Source organism: Podarcis vaucheri (genome assembly GCF_965113315.1).
Source record: "Podarcis vaucheri genome assembly, chromosome: Z".
NCBI classification, from domain to species: Eukaryota; Metazoa; Chordata; class Lepidosauria; order Squamata; family Lacertidae; genus Podarcis; species Podarcis vaucheri.
The window spans coordinates 33561817-33584308 of record NC_138758.1 but is presented as its reverse complement, the minus strand read 5'-3'; the positions used below and the strand labels follow the sequence as shown (position 1 = coordinate 33584308).

The 22492-nt window shown below is 47.6% G+C and overlaps 1 protein-coding gene across 2 annotated transcripts in view; it reads left to right on the top strand.

Moving 5' to 3' along the window:
- NOTCH1 (notch receptor 1) overlaps window positions 1–13029 on the top strand; it is a 97024-nt gene extending 83995 nt beyond the window's left edge. For both annotated transcript variants that reach the window (XM_082208682.1, XM_082208683.1), the window contains 11 exons: window positions 402–514; window positions 2106–2674; window positions 3402–3827; window positions 4134–4282; window positions 6354–6570; window positions 7554–7644; window positions 8131–8296; window positions 8854–9149; window positions 9536–9683; window positions 9767–9864; window positions 10587–13029. In XM_082208682.1, coding sequence (XP_082064808.1) covers window positions 402–514; window positions 2106–2674; window positions 3402–3827; window positions 4134–4282; window positions 6354–6570; window positions 7554–7644; window positions 8131–8296; window positions 8854–9149; window positions 9536–9683; window positions 9767–9864; window positions 10587–11990 — 3677 coding nt within the window. In that variant the 3' untranslated portion in view covers window positions 11991–13029. The remainder of the gene's footprint in view (window positions 1–401; window positions 515–2105; window positions 2675–3401; window positions 3828–4133; window positions 4283–6353; window positions 6571–7553; window positions 7645–8130; window positions 8297–8853; window positions 9150–9535; window positions 9684–9766; window positions 9865–10586) is intronic.
- Window positions 13030–22492: the final 9463 nt, after the last annotated feature.

Sequence of the window (22492 nt, the reverse complement as noted above, 5' to 3'; positions counted from 1 at the left end):
TACTCTTGCCTCCACAGATGGAGGCAGAAATGCTTTTGAATACCAGTTGCTTGAAATCGCAAGGAGGGGAGAGTTCCCTTGTGCCCAGGTCCCCCAAAGGTATCTGGTTGGCCACTGTGAGAACAGAATGCTGGATGAGATGGGGTGCCTTTGGCCAGAACCAGCAGGCTCTTCTTAGCTTCTTAATATCTTCAACTTTTCCATTTCTATGCCCTGGTGGCATAGACACCTTCTTTTCAGCCAATAGGTATCCATCAGGGCCCCCCCTTAACTGGTAAAAGAGTGTGCACATGAGATTTCAGAGGTGGAGAGATGCAGCTGTTTTACTACAGAGGTCCGGGGGGAAATGTTGGGGGTGACGGCGGGGCAACCTGACAAGGCTTTCTCCATCCCCTTTCCAGGGCGCCACTGTGAGACGGTGGTAGACGGCTGCCGGAACCAGCCCTGCAAGAACGGTGGGACCTGTGCAGTGGCCAGCAACACACAGCACGGCTACATCTGCAGGTGCCCTCCGGTGTGTAGTCAGCTTTTGGTTTTAGGGGACGAGCTGTGGGGTTCAGAGACGGAAGCAGCCTCTTGGGCTGGGTGGAATTATTTACGCCCCTTCCTAGCCAGCATCTGTTTTGGATGCTTAGGAGTTGCTGGATGAGGAAAGGCCATAGTTCGGTGGTAAATCAGCTGTGTTGCATGCAGAAAATCCTAGGTTCAATCCCCAGGTTCAATCCCAGGAAGAGCTGGGCACATCCAGTGAGTCTAAAACCTTGGAGAGCCCCTGCAAGTTAGTGTAGACAATACTGAGCTAGATGGATCAATTGCACTGACATGGAAGAACACGGCTTCCCATGTTTCTGTTTATTTCATCCCCTTATTCATAACTTTGAGGACTAGAACCTTGCTTTATTCTTAGGAGAAGGGCCATAGTTCAGCAGGCAGTGCATCTGCTCCACACGCAGAAGTTCCCTTGTATATATATGCAACCCTGCCAGGCAAGTGTGGACAGGGGAGCACATGATCTCTGGGGGGGGGGGGGAGCACTGATTCTGCTCATCTGAACACTAGGAGACTGTAGCAGCTATCAGTAAAGAGTATGCTGACCTCTACTGACTTCAGCATAAACTGCAAATTTAGGGTTGCAACCAATGCTAGTCCTGCTCAGAGTGGACCCACCAAAATGTGCAGACTTAAGTTAGTAATGCCCATTCTTTAGCTAGGGTTCTAGCATTCAGGGGGTTGAGCTAGATGCACCCCCACCAGCAGCAGCAGCAGGACAAAAGCAGTAGCCAGACCAACGGCAAAGCAGGTAAAACTTTTGCCACCACGTTCCTGCTTTGCCATGCAGCTGCTCCCCTCTGAAGGGAGATAATGGATAGTTCCTGGAGGAGGACACTGACCAACCCACTGCTGATATAAAACAGTTGGCCTGAGAACAGAGTTTGGGGCAGGTTGGTGAAGCTAAAAGTTGGAGAAATAGTTGGTGAAATCTGCTCATTAGTGGGTAGGAAATCTGCTCATTAGTGGGTGAGTATATTCTTGGTTTATTATTTGACGATAATAGTTAATGTTGTTTGTTATTTATATAGCAGGTGTGTTTTTTCTTTTCATAAGTATTGTGTTAGACCAGAGCTTTCCAAACTGTATCGTGACACATTAGTGTGTTGGCTGCAGTGTGTAGGTGTCTCACGTGAATACTCCCCGTGCTCCTCCTGGGGCTGAAAAGGGGTTAGTTTAACCTCTGGTTTGCTAGGAAAACTGAATTATGGTGCTGCAAAGTGATGCATGCCTAAAAAATGTATCACCAACATGAAAAGTTGGGAAAGCTCTGTGTTAGACAATATATTGATTCCCCCCTTTTCTCTTCCCTTTTGGGAGGAGAATATTTGTGTGTGTGCGTGTATTACTGTGAGTCAATTGGAGACCTTCAAGTAACAAGCAACAAATAAGTTTAACAGATGATGATGATGATAATAATAATAATAGTAATAATAATAATAATAATAATAATAATAATAATAATGACCCCTTGGAGGCCTTCCCACTTTACTCTTCTGTGATTTGGTGACTGCCTTTGGAGTAGTCTCAGTCGTTCCACTCTTTGCCCTCTGCAGGACTGGGACGGTGCCACTTGTGAGAACGACGCCCGCGGCTGCGGACCATTGCGGTGCCTGAACGGCGGCACCTGCATCTCCACCCAGAAGAGCTCCAGGTGCCTCTGCCCACTGGGCTTTAGCGGAGCTGCCTGCCAGTTCTCCTCTGGCAGCCCCTGCCACTCCAGCCCCTGCTACAACGGGGGCACCTGCCAGCCTGCCAAGGAGCCACCCCACTACCGCTGCAACTGCCCAGCCCGGTTCAACGGTCTGAACTGCCACATCTTGGACTACGACTTCACAGGTGGCCTTGGCCAGAACATCACTCCACCTTCCTTGGAGGAGAAGTGCGAGATCCCTGTGTGTGCCAGCCACGCCGGCAACAAGATCTGTGACGCCCAGTGCAACAACCACGCTTGCGGCTGGGACGGCGGCGACTGCTCCCTGAATTTCAACGACCCCTGGAAGAACTGCTCCCAGTCCCTCCAGTGCTGGGACTACTTCAACAACGGGCACTGTGACACCCAGTGCAACAACACCGGCTGCCTGTACGACGGTTTCGACTGCCAGAAGATGGAAGGGCAGTGCAAGTGAGTGGAGTTTAAACTGCTTTTAACATTGGGTCACGATGCACTTTGATATCAAAGTTATGTTTTAATTGTTGTAAGTCCCCACCCTGGGACTTTAGGTGGAAGGGCAGATAATAAAATTGTAGTAGTAGTAGTAATAATAACAATGATGATTTGCTTCTGGGGCTAAAGGATGTGCCTGTTTGCTCTTTTATGATGAGAGTATGTGGAAAGAGCAGGGAGGGCCCAGAAGCAAAAGGTTGTTTCTTCTTTCTTCTACCCCTCCTTCTCCTTCTCCTTCTTCCTCTTCTTCTCATTTTTATTTTATTTTATTCACCTTCTAAACCATCATCTCAGGGCAATTTACATATAATTTAAACAGTTCAAAAGACAAAGACAACAAATATATGTAAATATATGTAAAAACACAAGTGAAATCCAAACCAGTGGGCACTCATGTCAAATACTCATTTATCCAGCTGAGAAAGCCTTTGGGGGACAAAATGGCCCTTCAACTATTTCCAAAAAGCACAGATTGTGGAGCTTATCGTATCTCATCAGGGATGCTGCTTCAAAGGACGGGCAGCCACACTAAAGGCCCTGCTCTGAGTGACTATGGGGCTGAAGCAACCAGAATTGTGCACAGTATCCCAAATGTGGCCACATCATAGACTTGTATAATGGCATTATAGATACCGGGCAGTTTTGTTTTCAACTCCTTCTCCTCCTCTCCCCATTGCCTGCGCAGCCCTCTGTACGACCAGTACTGCAAAGACCACTTCTCTGATGGACACTGCGACCAGGGCTGCAACAACGCAGAGTGTGAGTGGGACGGTCTTGACTGTGCCAACAATGTTCCCGAAAAGCTGGCGGATGGCACTTTGGTGGTGGTGGTGCTGACCTCCCCAGAGAACCTAAAGAACAACTCTTTGAACTTCCTGCGGGAGCTCAGCCGCATTCTTCACACCAATGTGGTCTTCAAGAAGGATGAGCAGGGCGAGTACATGATATTCCCCTACTATGGCAAGCCAGAGGAGCTCAAGAAGCACCATATCAAGCGGTCGTTGGTGAGATGGCCAGATGTGAGTGATGCTGTCTTCAAGATAAGATCTAGGCTGTATGAGACCATCGTTGACAGACGCAGGAGGGAGATGGACCATGTGGACATCTGCGGGTGAGTGGCTCAGCTGGGGCTCTCTGGGAGCAGGGAGAAGGAGGTTGTTGTCTGCAATGACTGGCAGAGACTCTCCAGAATTTCTGGCATGGAGTCTCTCCTGGCCCAACTTGGACATACCATTGGGGCCTTCTGCATACAAAGCAGGTGCTCTGTAGCTGAACCATGGTTCTTCTCCTAAAAACAAAGATTCTGGTCCTCATCATTCTGAAAAAAGGGACTGAATTTTATAGGAACCTAGGAAGCTGTCCATCCAAGATTATTGCTTCTTACTCCCACTTTCTTTTCTTCTTCCAATACCTGCAGATCAATCGTTCACCTGGAGATTGACAATCGCCAGTGTGTCCAGTCCTCCTCTCAGTGCTTCCAAAGTACCACAGACGTGGCGGCCTTCCTCGGTGCTTTGGCCTCGCGGGGCAGCCTGGACTTCCCATACAAAATCGAAGCTGTTAAGAGTAAGTCTGCCACATGTGCAGGAAACACCTGCTGATGCGTTAGCAGCCCTGCTGGCATATCCCGGGAAGCTGGGCCGCCTCTGCCCCGGTCAGCTTTTGCCCCTAGCAGTTTTTCACTTTCTTTTACAAAAGCTACGTACCACTTGATTGTAATGAAAGCTTTGCGCCGGAGCTGCCCAGGGAGTGGTCCACGGATGAGCTTCAATCAGGTGGTCCACCCATGCATGCCTGTGCATCTGAGGTTGGAGATGGGAGATGGCACATTCTTTGCATTAAATGTTTTTAATTGTGTCTTTCTTCTTCATTTATTTATTTGGAGTATTTGTACCAAGCTCTTCAGTCAAAAAGGCTCCCAGAGCAGCTTTCATACAGTCAAAACAAGGCAGTCCCTACCTACAGACTTAAAATAAAAATTTAAAAAGGCATGATACACAAAGGAAAAGGCACAAGGAGGGAAGAGGAAAACAAAAACACAGGCACCAGTTTCTAAACAGTTGGTTCTCTAACAACCAGCTTGCACAATCTAGGGGCAGGAGGGGTCTGATGGGGCTGGTCTGTCACAGCAGATCCAAGGGAGTGTTTTTATCACTTCCTTTTATTTATTCTGTTGTATTTTATTGCATTGCAATTAGAATTCCATGGAGGCAGTAAAATAATAATAATAATAATAAATTATTTGTACCTCACCCATCTGACTGGGTTGCCCCAGCCACTCTGGGTGGCTTCCAGCTTATATAAAAACATAGTAAAACATTACACCTTAAAAAGCTTCTCTATACAGAACTGCCTTCAGATGTTTCCTAAGTGTTATATAATTGCTCATCTCTTTAACAGCTGATGGGAGGGCGTTCCACAGGGTGGGTGCCACTACCAAGAAGGCCTTCTGCCTGGCAGGCAGGAATTTAAGAATGCAGCTAAAAACAACACAGCATCTAGCATGGTGCATTTCTGTTTCTACAACAAGCTGAGAAATAATTCAGTGGTCCACTGAGACCCTCGGCAATTTTCAGGTGGTCTCTTTGTGGGGGTAGGGAGAATTTTGGAGCCATTGCTCTAAGCATTTCCCAAAAAGATAAAAGCCTGACAACATTAAAGGACTAAGAAATATAGATAAGTGACAGTTTAAAGCACGTATTTAAAGGCATATAAAAATTATTAAAATCAACAGTAGGCTAAAAACCAGATTAAAACACTTGTCATCATTCAATATGTCTGGATGGACTTTCCTCAACAAACATATTTTAAGTGGGAGCCAAAAAGAATATGCTTTTTAGCCTATTGCTGGTTTCAGTTATTTTTGGAATGATTTAAATGGTGGGTTTTTTGCTGGTAATTTCGTTGTTTTGGGGGGTTGGGTGTTTTCCCCCTCAACAATCAAATGGTATATAATTTTTATGGAACAAATTCAAAAGAGTTACAGTGTATGATGTTTGTCTTAAACAATATCGTAAAAAGAACTTGATTCCTCTTTAAGAAGGAAGTGGCATCTCTTTAACTCTTTTTTAGTTCTTCTTCGAAGTTCTGTCTTGATGGTTCCGCCCCTCTCTCATCCATAGCTGATTCCAAAATCATTACTGCTGGGGGAGGATGAAGGAGTGGGGGGGGGGCGTGGGGGAGAGAGAGAGTGCAAAGTTAACCCCACAACCCAAACCTTGTAATCGATCAGTGACACGCAGAGTGTTGAAGTTTGCATCTTCCAAATCCCCCTTCAATCCTTTTGACTTAACAGCTCAATGTGAATGCAATGATTTGAAGTTTGCTTAATCCTTTATCCGTGAAAGGAGGAAGGGGGGGAACCCTCTCCCCCTCCAGCGCTGCAGATACAGAAACAGTTTGCAATTCTGATGAACAGCGTAGAAAAATGACCTTCTTTTTTCCAGGGGGCTTTGGAGGAGTTTGGGGGCAGTGAGTGTGGAGGGGTGGGGGTTTGGTTGCAGGCGGAAGAATCAAGGCACAGCCAGGCTGGTAGCTTATTAACTTAATTTCACTGCATTTTGCCTTCTGCCTCCATTCGGAGATGCATCTTAACTCGAGGTCCTCTCGTCACACTCTGCCTCTCATTCTCTCCTAGGTGAAAGTACTGACCCCGAAAAGAGCACCCAGTGGTACCCTATGTACATGGTGGTGCCTGGTGTCTTCCTCCTCCTCTTCATTGGTTTCGGGGTTCTGGCATCGCGCAAGCGGCGGAGGGAACATGGGCAGCTCTGGTTCCCCGAGGGCTTCAAAGTGACTGAGTCCAGCAAGAAGAAGCGCAGAGAGCCCCTGGGGGAGGATTCTGTGGGGCTGAAGTGAGTAATCCCCCTCTTCACCTCTTCCCAGGTCTCCTTTGTTGCCATTTGGTTGGTTGGGTGGGGAGGGAGGGAAAGGCCCTTTCCCGCCTCCTTCCTGGGTTGCTGCTGTTGTTGGGGACCATAGTTCTTTTTATTCACCAACCTGGTGCCCTCCAGATGTTTCGGACTACAACCCCCATCAGTCCCAGCCACCATGGTCTGATGGGAGTTGTAATGCAAAAATCCAGAGGGCACAAAGTTTTGCCAAAGGCTTGATGTTAGCTTTTCACTCTGCACATTTAAAAAAAATTGGTTTTAATTTTTACTGTGCCACAGCTCTCTGGATGACAAGCTGGAGAGGAAGGGAAATCTGGTGTCAAAACGTTTTTGGAAGGGATATTCTGAGCCCAATTTAGGTGTCAGTTTTTCCAGGCCATTGAAATGAACATGTGGAGTGTCCAGGGAAGGGTGCTGGAAGCCAGAAGGCCAGGCAGTTCAGAGCAAGGGGCTTAGCCCTTCACTGAGTAGACCCACTGAAATTGATGAGCATGGCTAACTTAGATCCATTACTGTAGTCCTCCTTTGGCTTGGAGGAAAAAAGGATCCTTTTGGGGTTGGGCACAATCTGCCCATTGCTTCTGTCTGCTTTCTCCAAGTGTAGCACCAAGATTTTACGGCATATATAAAAAGCAGATTGGTGCATCATCCACACAAGGCAGAAATAGCGCACTGAGGCTGGTGGAAGGAATTGGAGAGGCTTGGTCCTTAATTTCACTTCTTTTCCCGCTTCTAAGCAAGTTCCCATGTACAGTGCCCAGCTCTGATAAATGATGTCTGAAATGTCACCTAGGGTGTGGCACAGCTTGGACAAGTCTAAGTATGGCAGGGGAAACTTTTTAAATCATCATCATCCTTAATTACTCCATTTAGCCCTTGGTGAAAAAATTCAGAGTTTGGTTTTTCTAGTGGTGGATCTAATTTCCTATTTTTTCTCCATGAAGACCCTTGAAAAATGCTTCCAATGGGACCCTGATGGACGACAACCAGAATGAGTGGGGTGATGAGGAGACACTAGACACCAAAAAGTTCAGGGTAAGCCAGCGAGCTGCTGTTTCCATGTCGTTTCAGCCTTAAAGGCATTTACTAATTCATAGGTCTCTTCCATCCTGTTTGGATGCATTTGGTATTTACTGCGAGTCCCTCCCTCATCCCTGGCCCAGTGGAACTTTTTGACACCAAGAGGCCCCTATCTTTGGTCCTGTCTTAAAAAAGCAAGTTTCTTGTCCTCAGCAGAAGATCAGCACATTGCTCCTTCCTTCCTTCCTTGCCTTCTTCCCCTTTGCCGCTTCAGTTTCAGGAAATACTGGAAAACCCACTTATGCAAAATTAAACAACTCTCATTCTGATAATAGAATTTAGCTTTCCATATCATGTAGTGGCAGGGTTCATTTTATATTTGTTGAAGTTGGGGACAGAGGGGATAACTCTTGTTTTCAACTCAGCAGCACAGTCTGTGAGAAAGAGTAGAGTTTTATGCCTGAAAGGATCCTTTAAAACCTCAATCGCCTCTCTTCCCAGGTGGAAGAACAGGCCATGTTGCCGGACATGAATGACCAGGCTGACCACAGGCAGTGGACACAGCAGCACCTGGATGCAGCCGACTTGCGCATCTCCTCCATGGCACCCACCCCACCCCAAGGGGAAATTGATGCTGACTGTATGGATGTCAATGTGCGAGGACCAGGTAAGGAGGGTGTGTGGATGTCAAAGCCTCTCTCTTCCTGCCTTGCTGTGATTTTGTCAGGGGAAAGGAGGACAATGCCAGGAGGAAGGGCATTAGAGCTGGCCCAGGGGAAGAATCAAACAGCAAACAGGCCAGGTGGGATTTTGGGAGGGGAACAGGACTTTGGAGTAGCCCAGCTCTTTAAAAGAGAATTAGACAAATTTGATAGCCTTCTCTTTCTCCATTGCCAGCTACTAGCTATGATAGCTATACTCTTGTTTCCATGGTTGGAAGCAGTAATGATTCCAAATATCAGTAGCTGGAAATGGCAGGAGGAGAGAGTTGCTCTTGTGGTTCATGTTCTGCTTTCAGGTTTCCCAGAAGAGGCATGTGGTTGGTCATTGTAAGGACAGGATGCTGGACTCTTTGGTCTGGTTCAGAAACAAGACACTTGTTCTTAGATCCCGATCACCAATATTCAGGCTTAGTTCAGGCCCTGGTGTTTTGATATCCTGGGAGTGCATCCAGGCACTGTCATTGCGCTTCTGACAGATTTCCCTCCGCTTGTGCCTTGGCAGATGGATTCACACCACTGATGATCGCCTCCTGCAGTGGAGGTGGGCTGGAGATGGGCAACAGTGAAGAGGAGGAGGACGCCCCAGCCGTGATTTCAGACTTCATCTACCAGGGGGCCAGCTTGCACAACCAAACAGATCGCACTGGGGAGACAGCCCTCCACCTGGCCGCCCGCTACTCACGCTCAGACGCAGCCAAGAGACTGCTGGAAGCCAGTGCCGATGCCAACATCCAGGACCACATGGGGAAGACGCCACTCCACGCTGCCGTCTCGGCTGACGCTCAGGGGGTCTTCCAGGTAAGGCGAGTTCAGTGCTTCCAGAGCTTGGGAGCAGTGTGGGAGGGCTGGGTAGCTCCCTGCCTGTTGGAGAGGGTTGAACTTGATGACCCTTGAGGATCCAGTTCCACCCTAAAATTCTTTGATTCTTATCTTTCTGTGACTCTAGTGCAAAAGCCCCCAGAGATTGCCGTGCTTATTGCTGGGCAATCATTCTGCCTTCCCAGTGAGGTTTTTCTTTTTTCATCCAACCCCCCTGCAATGCAAAGCAGGGACTTTTGAGTTTCTAGTTAGCTACATGTGGCTTTCAGCTGAGCGGCTGTAGAACGGACATTCACTCTCTTGCCTTGCCAGTCTACCCCTGCCAGGATGTCAAATAACCAAGATGTCTCTCTTTCCTGGGACAGATTCTGATCAGGAACAGGGCCACCGACCTGGATGCCCGCATGCACGATGGGACCACCCCTCTCATCCTGGCTGCCCGTTTGGCTGTGGAGGGCATGCTGGAAGACCTCATCAGCTGCCATGCAGACGTCAATGCGGTTGATGACCTAGGTACCTGGCATTCCCAAAGCATTCTGGGGAAGGGTGAGGGGCTCATGGTCATGGCCTTAACATTTGTGCCTTTGTATCCATAGGGAAATCAGCGCTGCACTGGGCTGCTGCCGTGAATAATATTGATGCCGCTGTTGTACTGTTGAAGAATGGGGCAAATAAAGACATGCAGAATAACAAGGTGAGAAGGGAGGGGGCTTCTTCCTGGAGCAAGGCTGGGCCAGTGCGAGGCAGAGCTACTGGCCATCCAGCCAAGGATAGGACCAGCAAGCCCAGGATCTTCAATGACAGGGTCAGAAGCTTTGCTGGAATAAGCTGCGAAATAGGAGAGAGGTGCCCTGGCATCTTGTGGGCTTCCCTGGGCAGAAGGAGAAGTTTATTGTTTATCTGCAATTTAGGATGGGAAACAGGGAGTTAGCTTTAAGTGAACTTGAATTGCATCCCTTTGACGATTCAGGATAGGCAAAAGAAAGTCCTTGATGCAGCTTATAGTTAAACTATAAAACTCCCTCCCTCAAGAGGCAGGGGTGGCCACCAACCTAGATGGCTTTAGAAGAGGACAAGACTAAGTTCATGGAAGAGAAGATTATCAGGCCATAATGGCTATGCTCTGCAACACTTCTGAATACAAGTTGCTCGAAACTGCAAAAGGGGAGAGGGCTCTTTTGCTTCCAGTTGGGGCGTTTGGTTGGCCACTGTGAGGACAGGATGCTGGACCAAGTAGGCCATTGGCTGCAGAGCTCTTCTTATGTTCTTAAGCTGCAGCTAGACCTTTCATTGTGTAAAGCAAATTGATAAATGTAAGGAATGACTAATAATACTTCAGCTGCATAACCCTGTTCATTTTGGAGAAGAGCCTCTAATAAGTCTGCTTTCTTCTTCCCTTTCCTCCCATGCCTTTAGGAGGAGACCCCTCTGTTCCTGGCGGCCAGAGAAGGGAGCTATGAGACGGCCAAGGTCCTCCTAGACAACTTCGCCAACCGGGACATCACAGACCACATGGACCGCTTGCCACGGGACATCGCCCAGGAGCGCATGCACCATGATATCGTCCGCCTCCTGGACGAGTACAACCTGGTGCGCAGCCCCCCTTTGCACAGCGGACCCCTGGGGGCACCTACCCTCTCCCCGCCCCTCTGCTCGCCTAGCAGTTACATCGGCAGCCTGAAGCCAGCTATGCAGGGCAAAAAGGCGCGGAAGCCCAGCGCCAAGGGACTGATCTGCAATGGGAAGGAGTCCTCCAAGGACCTCAAAGCCCGCCGGAAGAAGTCGCAGGAGGGCAAAGGCTGCCTGCTGGACAGCTCCAGTGTCCTCTCCCCAGTCGACTCCCTAGAGTCCCCCCGTGGGTACTTGTCTGATGTGGCATCTCCTCCCTTGATGACCTCCCCCTTCCAACTGTCGCCCTCCATGCCCCTCAACCACCTGCCAGGGATGCCCGATGCCCACCTGAGCATGAACCACCTCAACCTGGTGGGCAAGCAAGACCTGGGCCTGGGTGCCAGTCGGATGCAACAGCCCTTCGACTCGGTGCCCCCGCGGCTCTCCCACCTGCCCACCTCCAACGCCACTGTCATGAATTTCACCGTGAGTGGAGCGCCTGGCCTGAGCGGGCAATGCAGCTGGCTGAGTCAGATGCAGAACGGCATTCAGGTGCAGGGCCAATACAATCCTATGCGGAATGGCCTGCAGCAGGGGGCACTCCCGCAGGGCCAGGCCCTCCAGCATGGTCTTCTGACCTCCCTCCACAATGGGCTGCCCACCACCACCTTGTCCCAGATTATGAACTACCAGGCCATGCCCAACGGCCGCCTGCCAGCCAATGCCCAGCCCCATCTCCTGCAGGCACAGCAGCTGCAGCAGATCCAGCAGCAAAGCATGCAGCAGCAGCAGCAGCAGACCCACAGCACCGCCCCAAATGCCGGGAGTGCAAACTTCCTGGGGAATGAGCTGGGCCAGCCTGACTTGCAGCAGCAAGTGAATGGCGGCACTCTGGCAGTCCACACCATCCTGCCCCAGGACACCCAGGTCCTGGCCACCTCCCTGCCCTCTGCCCTCACTCAGCCCATGACCACCACCCAGTTCCTGACTCCACCCTCCCAGCACAGCTACTCCTCCCCCTTGGACAACACCCCCAGCCACCAGCTCCAGGTGCCAGACCACCCATTCTTGACACCTTCCCCGGAGTCGCCGGACCAATGGTCGAGCTCATCTCCACACTCCAACCTGTCAGATTGGTCCGAGGGCATCTCAAGCCCGCCCACCAGCATGCAGTCGCAGATGGGGCACATCCCAGAGGCGTTCAAGTAGAGCAAGAGGAGGGGAACCGCTTGGGCAGGCGACCCCAGAGAGTTTCCTTCGGAGGGAGACGCTTCTTTGGTTGAACCAGAGTAACCTTTGGTTTGAGTTTCTGTTTTTTATATATATATAAAAAAAGAAAAAGTATTTTTACATACAATGTAAGAGGGAAATTTCAACGTTTTTCTTCCTTCGTTAGTATTTATTTATGTACTACATGAAAACACTGCCTTTTTTATTTATAAGTTTTGTTGAGAGCTCAGTGGGATGCATTTGCTGTGGTCCAAATTTTAAAATCTTATTAATGGGGTTTGATTGCCTGCTTTGCTCTCTCTTGCTTACTACTTTTTTTTTTTTTTAGGACATCCTCTTTAAACAAAAACAAAAACTTTTATACCACAAGGATGTTCTTGTGCAGAGAGGTTTTCTTTTGTAAAGCTGTAAGCAAAGACCCATGATTATATAGTGACATTTATTTATTGAACAAGATATTTCTTTTCCTGCTTTTGTTTTTAATTCTGGAAAAATAGGGAGGATGGGCACATTTTTTCAACAAAAGTTTACCTATTTGAAGAGAAATTATAATTTAAACATAAGTTGATGGTTTTTTGCGGGGGGAGGGTGGTTGTTGTTGGGTTTTGTTTTGTTTTTTGTTTTGTTTTGTTTTGTTTTGTTTTGTTAAGTGCTTTAAAATATTCCCTTGTATGAGGGTGGATAGAGTCGGGGAATATTATGAGACAGCAGCCATGAATTTCTGTTTTAAAGTTTCAGTATTATATAGTTTATCTCGCTTGTCCTTTTTTGCATGATAGCAAGCTTTACTTCTTTTTTATTTATTTGAAATACTGCCTATGATCAAAAATCAGGATCACGGGTTCTAAGCTATAAATGAAATCCCAATGCTTCCTTCGGGGCCCACCCTCCAACTTCCCTTCTCCAAAATAGTCTTGTGCTCAAAAAGGCTTTTGGTGCAGAGGAAGAAACTTTACTTTGACTCCAGGATAGCTTTGTGGTTTTTCTCTAAATTGTCCCAATCGTGCTATTTTTAAAGCACCCATCACCTTGGGGGGTGTTGCCATTTTAAGAACCACATTTCTTACTATGAGAAGACTTAACAAAATGCTGTTGGTTATGACAGGCAGGAGATGTATATGTCTGTGTGAAAACATAAGCTGTATAGGTTAGGGTTACCCAGAGAGAGGGTTGGTGTGTCTGTGCAGTGCAGAGAAACCTCAGGGTATGAGCCCCAGGCCATTAGTCACGTGGCAATAGGCTCACCTATAAATATCACAGCGCTGTAATTTTCCCAGAAGGGGTTGATCCTAGCAACCCATTCACTTCTATGGAAGAGAGTGAAAAGGTGCTGCACTCAGGGACATGTCTTGGAGAGGGTGCCGCTTCAACCTTCTTCCTGCCCCTGTTGCTTCCAGTTTAGCCCCCTGCAGCAACTGCAAATCCCACCCCCTCATCTCTTGAGTGGCTCTCACCTTTCATCTGTAGAGTCCTCAGTGGAATTCACTGTGTTCCTGTCCCACTTGAATATTGGGAGCTAGAGAGTGGAACTCTGGGTGGAAATTAAACCCTGCTTGCCAGAATCTAGGCCAGCAGTTCCAAACCCACCCCACCCCCAATTTTTCTGCCCTGCCCTACATGCAGGAGGGCAGTGATGGGGGCATGGGGGTGGGGATACCTAGACCTTGATGGGCTGGCAAAACATTTGCCTTGGATGGCCCTTTGGGAGATGCCAGTGCCAAACTGGCCAGGCCCCAGTTAGGTGTTCCTGACTTTGAAATTAGTTTTACAGCCCGACTTGGGTTGGAATCTTGTCATCACAGGACACCTCCAGAAAGCAAAAAGGGGCTGGATTCATTGTTTTTAAGACAGAGGGAGAGGGAGAGAGATTGCAAAGTCTTCCGGAATGGCACGTTGGATGTTTGCTCTTATGGCAATAAGGAGAATGGGGAAGGGGGTCGACTTTGTAAAACAAAATAAAAAATTATTATATATATAAATATATAGTATAAGCCTATGGCAAAGCTAATGTTCTGTAAATAAGTTTTTTGTTTTGTTTTGTTTTGTTTTTACTTAAAGAAAAGAGAGATAAAGGGTGGATTTTGTTTAAAAAATCTAAAACGGTTTTCGTTGAAAGTGAAAGTGGTTTAGAGGTGGTGAAATATTGCTCAAGAGAAGGAGCCTAATCCACCAAAAAGTTCACTGAGAGAGAGAGTCACTGAACTGAACAAGGCCTTTGTGTGACCACAGCGCTCTTTTGAGAACGAGTTACCGTATTTTTCGCTCTATAACACGCACCTGACCATAACACGCACATCGTTTTTAGAGGAGGAAAACAAGGGAAAAAATATTCTGAACGAAACAGTGGATGTATCATTTTTGTGCTTCATGCTGTGGCCACAGACATGTGATCTGATGGTGAATTTGGGCTGACCCAATGCAAAGATCCTGAGGATCCATGTGGATCCATGCTTTGTAACCACGTTTTTGCACCATTGCAGCCCCAGACAACAGTGGGTGCGTGATTTGGGGGGGGGGCAGGCTGTAGCCATGGACATGCTATGTTCTCTGGTGGTGAATTTGGGGGTGACCCAATGCAAAGATCCTGAGGATCCATGCTTTTTAACCACATTTTTGCACCGTTGCAGCCCCAGGCAACAGTGGGTGCATGATTTGGGGGGGCAGGCTGCAGCCATGGACATGCTATGTTCTCTGGTGGTGAATTTGGGGGTGACCCAATGCAAAGATCCATGTGGATCCATGCTTTTTAACCACATTTTTGCACCATTGCAGCCCCAGGCAACAGTGGGTGCATGATTTTTGGGGGGCAGGCTGTAGCCATGGACATGCTATGTGCTCTGATGGTGAATTTGGGGTGACCCAGTGCAAAAATCCTTAGGATCCATGTGGATCCATGCTTTTTAACCACATTTTAAGTGGGGAGGGAAGGAAAAACACAGAAGGGCTAAGAATGCAGGAGTGGGGTATAACGGGAGGGAGGAAAGGAAGGCAAAAGTTTTCCCCACGCACCCACCCAAGCCAGCCAGCTCTCTCTCTCTCTCTCTCTCTCTCTCTCTCTCTCTCCCACCTGCATGTTTTCAGCAGCACCGGAGCACAGAGAGGAAGGAGCGGAGCACAGAGAGGAAGGAGCGACAGTCTGCTTTTCCCCTCTGCTTGCCTGGAGGGGAGGGGCTTTCCCTGCTCTTTGTTCCGTTTGAGCAAACACAGTAACGAAACAGAGGAGGGTGGGCAGTAAGACCCTGAGGCAGAATGCAGGAAAGCAGCAACTTCCTGTCTCACGGAGCTCCCTTCTCCCTGAAGCGCGGTTTGATTTTTGCCTTATTTTTCGGCTCCAGGGACCACACATTCGCTGCATAACACGCACAGACATTTCCCCTTCCTTTTTAGGAGAAAAAATCTGCGTGTTATAGAGCGAAAAATACGGTAGTTTCACTGGCAGGATTTACCAAGTGAGCCACCCTTGAAGACTTCAATCTGACACACATTTCATTTGGCGCTCATGCCATTGACTTTGCAGGGGCTTCCTGATTCAGAAACACTTCCCTTATGCAATGGTACCTCGGGTTAAGAACTTAATTTGTTCCAGAGGTCCTTTCTTAAGCTGAAACGGTTCTGAACCTGAGGCGTGCTTTTGCTAATTGGGCTTAACCTTCCTGGTTAGTGGAGTTTGTAACCCGAAGCATCTGTAACCCGAGGTACCACTGTACTAACATATCCAAGTTGCTGGCTTTGGTGGGGTGGGAGCATTCCAATATCCTGTGCATTTATTGTCCAACGGTGGTCCTCTGTCCAGCTGGACCTCACCTTGACACACTCAAGCATATCGCGCGCGCACACACCCCGATTGTGGGGGAGCCTCTTGAATACCCACCTCTCATGAAGCATGGCGAAGTGCTGATATTGGGACATCCCTAAAGCAAAGTGATTTTTAAACACCCTCTGGTGTTCATTGTTTTATGTTTTATAAACTAGAGTGTAGTTTCTTAAGTGTGGGGGTGGGTGGGATGGGATGGATGTGGGTGGTAAAAAAGCACCCTTCCATAATAAAAATGTTCAAGCAAAATGTGTAGTTTGCAAAAGGATGTATTTTTTTGTTTTTTGTTTTTGTTTTGTTAACTGATTTGCAATAAAGTATGCCCCCGGGGCATCTAGAAATTCTATAAAAGTTGAAATGTGGTTTTTCCCCCTTCTTAATCCTGCGTCTGTTGCTGGGAATCACAGGTGGGGGGAATTGCTGCTGTTATGCTCAGGTTTTGGTTGTTGGCTTCTCATTGGGGCATCTGGTTGGCCACTGTTGAAGACAAAGGTGCTAAACAAGGTGACCCAACTCTCATACTCTTAACATTCTTATAAGAGTTTTTTATTTTTAATGGAGCTTCATAAGAAAATACAGTCGTACCTTGGTTGACAAACACCTTGCGACTCAAAACGTTTTGGCTCCCGAACACCACAAACCCGGAAGTGAATGTTCTGGTTTACGAACGTTCTTTGGAACCTGGACATCCGACAGGGCTTCCGATTCGCTGCAGGAGCCAATCGGAAGCCGCACCTTGGTTTCCAAACATTTTGGAAGTGAAACGGACTTCTGAAACTGATTCCGTTCAACTTCCAAGGTGCCACTGTACATTGCTTCAAGCAGCAAAACACTTTTTGTCTGGTAAGGTTTAAAGTTACTTAAGGGTGTATCCAAGTCAGTTGGTGGATGCATTGAAATTAAGCTGGATAGGTATTCATTTCATTAGGTCTACTCTGAGTAGGATCAACATCGGATGTGATCCCTTCTTTTTTAAAAAAAAACATTGTAAAAATTAAGTTCCAGCAGCCAACAATGTTGAGTAGTCTTGCATCTTGCTGATTCAGCAAAATCCTGCCTAGATATTACAGGTATACTGATTTAAAAAGGTAAAGGTACCCCTGCCCGAGCGGGCCAGTCTTGACAGACTCTGGGGTTTGTGCGCCCATCTCACATCTATAGGCCGGGGGCCAGCGCTGTCCGGAGACACTTCCAGGTCACGTGGCCAGCATGACAAAGCTGCATCTGGCGAGCCAGCGCAGCACACGGAACGCCGTTTATCAGGATGTAAAAAAAATGCAGAGTATTTGCCATGGAAACTCCTCCCCCCCCCGCCCACAATTTAATGAGAGTCCTTTGAGGAATACCCTTTTAAGCACTGGCCCTGAAAGGTGAGCCCTCCTTGCTGCAAAACAGAAGCCAGGTTGCAAATTTAACACTGGCCTCTAAATCCACCTTGTCAGGTGGGGCCTGCATGTTTCAGCCACTCTGAGATCTCTGCTATTGACTTTTTCCACTATAAATAAAGGAGAGGCAGCAGCAGATCCCCATTGGGGGGAAAATGGCAAATCACTACAAAAGGAACTGTTTCTCTGACCAAACACCACAAACCTGGAAGTGAATGTTCTGGTTTGCAAACGTTCTTTGGAACCTGGACATCCAACAGGGCTTCCCCGGCTTCTGATTGGCTGCACCTTGGTTTCCAAACATTTTGGAAGGCAAACGGACTTCTGGAACGGATTCCGTTCAACTTCCGAGGCACCACTGTACATTGCTTCAAGCAGCAAAACACTTTTTTAAAAATAATAATATTTATTAGTTTTCCAACAAATTGAACACAACACTACAAAAAACCAAAAAAGAAAAAACATACAATAATACAATACAAAATAACCACTGCAAAACACTAACATACAACTAACAAAGCAAAACAAAAACCATTTAAAACACTGTCCAATTTCAATATCTTATCTTTCACTAATTTCCATCACCTCCTCGCACCTCCCTTTTTGTATTCCACTTCTATTAATTGTTTCAGCAATTCCTTTCCATCATCCTCTGTTTTCTATCCTATAATTGTCTTAACACATTCTAACCTTATTTTTCCCTTTAATGCTCTATTAATCTATTTATACTTAATTCCTTATGACATTTCTACTAAAGCCATATAACTTCGTTCCATCATTTTTCTAACATTCATTAATTTTACAGTATTTCTGTAAATAGTCTTTAAACTTTTTCCAGTCTTCTTCCACCAACTCTTCTCCCTGGTCTCGGATTCTGCCAGTCATTTCCGCCAATTCCATGTAGTCCATCAACTTCATCTGCCATTCTTCCCTGGTGGGTAAATCTTGTGTCTTCCAATATTTCGCGATGAGTATTCTTGCTGCTGTTGTTGCATACATAAAAAAAGTTCTATCCTTCTTTAACACCAATTCGCTGACCATGCCCAAGCAGCAAAACACTTTTTGTCTGGTAAGGCTTAAAGTTACTTAAGGGTGTATCCAAGTCAGTTGGTGGATGCATTGAAATTAAGCTGGATAGGTTTATAAAATAATAAGCAGGCAGAAAATATAAGATCCCTAGCTTGTCAGTAGTATATGGGGAAAGGATCTAGGGGTCTTAGTAGACCTCAAGCTCAACATGAGTCAGCTGTGTGACGCAGTGGCAAAAAAGGCTAATGCAGTTCTAGGCTGCATCAAGAGAAATATAGTGGCCCAATCAAGGAAAGTTACAGTCCTTCTCTATTTTGCCTTGATCCGACTACAACTGGAGTACTGTATCCAGTTCTGGGCACAATCTAAGATGAATATTGCCAACCTGGAACATGTGCATAGGAGGGCAACCAAGATGATCAAGTGTCTGGAAACCAAGCCTTACGAGAAATGGTTGAGGGAGATGGGTATGTTTAGTCCAGAAAATAGGACACTGAGAGGAGATATGATAGCATCTTCAATATCTAAAAGGCTGTCACATGAAAGATGGAGCATGCTTGTTTTCTCCTGTTCTGGAGGGTAGAACCCAAAGCAATGGCTTCAAGTTACAAGAAAGGAGATTCTGACTTAACATCAGGAAGAACTTTCTGATGGTAAAAACTGTTTCCGACTGGTTTCCCAACCATCTGGCTCAACAAATCATGGGGCAGAATCCAACACCACGGAAGTGGACTTCTTGCATAAAAGGACTTCACCTTTCTCTCCTCATTCCTATAGCCCCCCCACCCAAAGTGTTTCCCCAAAATCTGTTCTGGAGAGTCCCCACACCCTCTGGAAGTCCTGTTTAAGCAAATGACATAAAAGGAGATTCCAGCTAAACATTAGGGAAAACTTTATGATTGTAAGAGCTGTTTCACAGTGGAACAGACTTTCTCAGAAGGTGGTGGACTCCTGGGAGAAGAGGAATGCTTATGCCTGGTGCCTAAAGATATGTAATGAAGGCACCAGAGAAGCCTTCCAGGAGAGCATCCCACAAATGGGGAGCCACCACAGAGATGGCTTGCACTCATGTTGTCACCCTCTGGACCTCTCACAGAGGGCCTCAGATGGTGATTGCAGTTGTTCATATGGGGAGAGGTGGCCCTTGAGGTATTGTGGTCCTGAGCCGTTTATGGCTTTATAGGTCATGGGAGTGGTTGGGTGTAGGAATACCAAAGAAGGATGTCAAAAACATCAGAATGGCCAGTTCTAGAGAAGGTGTAGACTTACAGCAAAGCAGCCTGCCAGTTCTCCTAGCCTTTACAGATGTGGGACGGACACTGCAGCAAGGAGATGGCTTGTCTACACCCAAGCAAATGTCCATACATTCTTTATACACAAAGCAGCATACATCACAAGACTGCCCATCACTTCACCTGACTAGATGAGGGCATAGGTGGCAAAAACTCAAGTCTTACAGATGGCTTCCCTTTCTGGGCTCAGAGCCCAGCACCCCAAACCCCACAGATAAGGGTAACATCAAAGCAAGCCAATTAGCTTATATCAAAGCAAGTGATATATGAGCTCATTGCTGCAACAGCTACCAATTAATTGTGGGCTTATCTTGACTACCAAGATGGCATTAGCAAATCTTCCAGAACAGTTCACCTTTGGTTCAACACAGGGGCCTATCTAGTCCAACCTCCTGTCTCAAAGCAACTAGCCAAAGGGGATCCTGAAAACACAACAGCACTCCCCTCACCTTTGCAAACTATTCGATCCACCTCTGATATTGGAGGCAGCAAACAGCCATCATGGCTATTAGCCAGCAGTAGTCTCTTCTGCTGTGGATTTGTCCAATCCTCTAAAGCCATCCAAGTTGGTGGCTATTGGTGCCTCCTGTGGGAGCAAGTTCCATAGTTTAGCTATGGTCATTGATAATAAGAACCTGGCTGCTGGGTCAGGAATAATGTGGTCAGAGGCAATTTTAGGTTAGTGCGATCAGTGTAGCTGCAGTGCTGCAGGGGATGCCACAACAATGCTGCAGAACAGAGTGAGAGAGGTGGCAAGGGCACCATGTTTATTTAGCATTTCACAGGGCACCACTGATAGGGATTAATCCAATCCTGCATCCTGTCCTCACAGTGGACAGACAGGTGCCACAAAAGTAGGGTTGCCATATTTCAATGAGTGAAAAGTTCTTGAGCTTTTTGTTTGTTTGTTTGTTTGTTTGTTTAAAGAAATCTTAACAAAAGAAAATGAGGTTTTGAGTTGTTTTAACTGAAAATCACCAAAATCTATGCTACCCACATGGGCTGCCATGACATTTCAGCAATTTCCACCCAGGCACTGCTTAAGGGGGCTAGGTCCGGGAAAGGAAAAGGGACCTTCCCGCCGGAGCAGTACCTATTTATCCACTTGAACCTGGACGTGCTTTGGCACTGCTAGGTGGGCAGGAGCAGGGACCGAGCAACGGGAGCTCACCCCGTCGCGGGGATTCGAACCGCCAACCTTCTGAGCGGCAAGTCCTAGGCTCTGTGATTTAACCCACAGCGCCACCCGCGTCCCTCTTACTCTGTAAAGGTAAAGGTAAAGGTACCCCTGCCCGAACGGGCCAGTCTTGACAGACTCTGGGGTTTGTGCGCCCATCTCACATCTATTGGCCGGGGGCCAGCGCTGTCCGCAGACACTTCCGGGTCACGTGGCCAGCGTGACAACGCTGCTCTGGCGAGCCAGAGCCGCACACGGAACGCCGTTTACCTTCCCGCTGGTAAGCGGTACCTATTTATCTACTTGCCCCCGGGGGTGCTTTCGAACTGCTAGGTGGGCAGGCGCTGGGACCGAGCAGCGGGAGCGCACCCCGCCGCGGGGATTCGAACCGCCGACCTTTCGATCGGCAAGTCCTAGGCGCTGAGGCTTTTAGCCCACAGCGCCACCCGCGTCCCCTCTCTTACTCTGTAGGCAGCATCAAAAAAATCATGCATCCACTGTTTCGTGGGGCTGCAGTGGCACAAAAACATGGTAAAAAAACACGGATCCTTGTGGCTCCTCATGATTTTTGCACTAGATCAGCCCAAAGTCACCATCAGATCAAACATCATCGCCATGGGCACAGCCTGCACCACAAAAAATCATGGATCCACGGCTTCCTGACCATACCGTGGCCCAAAAATGTGGTTCTGAAGCATGAATCCTCATGGATCCTCACGCTTTTTGCATTGGGCCAGCCCAAACTCACCTTAATGGGGTCCTCATAACAGAGGGTCCAGATTGCGCTCGGGACCCAAGAGCTCCCCTGACAAGGTTAAAATGGGAGGGGGGGAGTAGGAAGTCCTGGCCATTCCCCTGGGATCATACCAGGCAGTTTTAGCCAATAGCCAGTAGGTGGCGTGATCCCAGGGGCTTTAAAAACAGCAGTGTGATGCAAGTGGGGCATTTGCATGGCTGAACACCCACCCACCCTCCCTAGTTTAGGTAGAGTTGCTTGGCCATGCTTTGGTTTGGGTCACCTGTTTTGGAGCAGGGGCTGGGTGGGAATTTTTTCCATTTGGCAGATTGGCTTTAGCCATTTGGTTTTCACCTACCTCTTAGCAAATCATCACAACTTGTAAGGTGGCGGTTAGGCATTGGATCAGTTGGATTGTGGGGTTGAGAGGTGCGGCCATCACCTGCCCCTCCAGGAACAACCTTGCTCCCTCGTTTGGTTTACCCCATTGGACGATCACCCTGAGAGCTGGAGTCAGTTATAGTGGGGAGTCAATGCCTAAGTCAATACCACTCACGTGATTGTATTTCAATAAAGTTGTGGCCAAAATTTGCCCCAAAACTTAAACTAATATAAGTGTCCATATGTAATTTTTTGGGGGGTGGGTCTGGGGCCTCGAGATGCAATCACACATCATGTCCAGGGGCATAGCCTGCACCACAAAAACTCAGATCCACGACTTCCTGGCCACTCCATGGTCCAAAATCGTGGTTCTGAAGCACGGATCCTCATAGATTCTAACTCTTTTTGCATTGAGCCACCCCAAACTCACTGTCAAATCATTCATCATGTCCAGGGGCGCAGCCTGCACCACAAAAAAATCAGATCCACAGCTTCCTGGCCATTCTATGGTCCAAAAACGTGGTTTTGATGTACGGATCCTCAAGGATCGTCACACTTTTTGCAATGAGCCACCCCAAACTCCCTGTCAAATCACACATCATAGCCAGGGGCACAGACTGCACCAAAAAAACCTCGGATCTACAGCTTCCTGTACTGTAGACCAAAA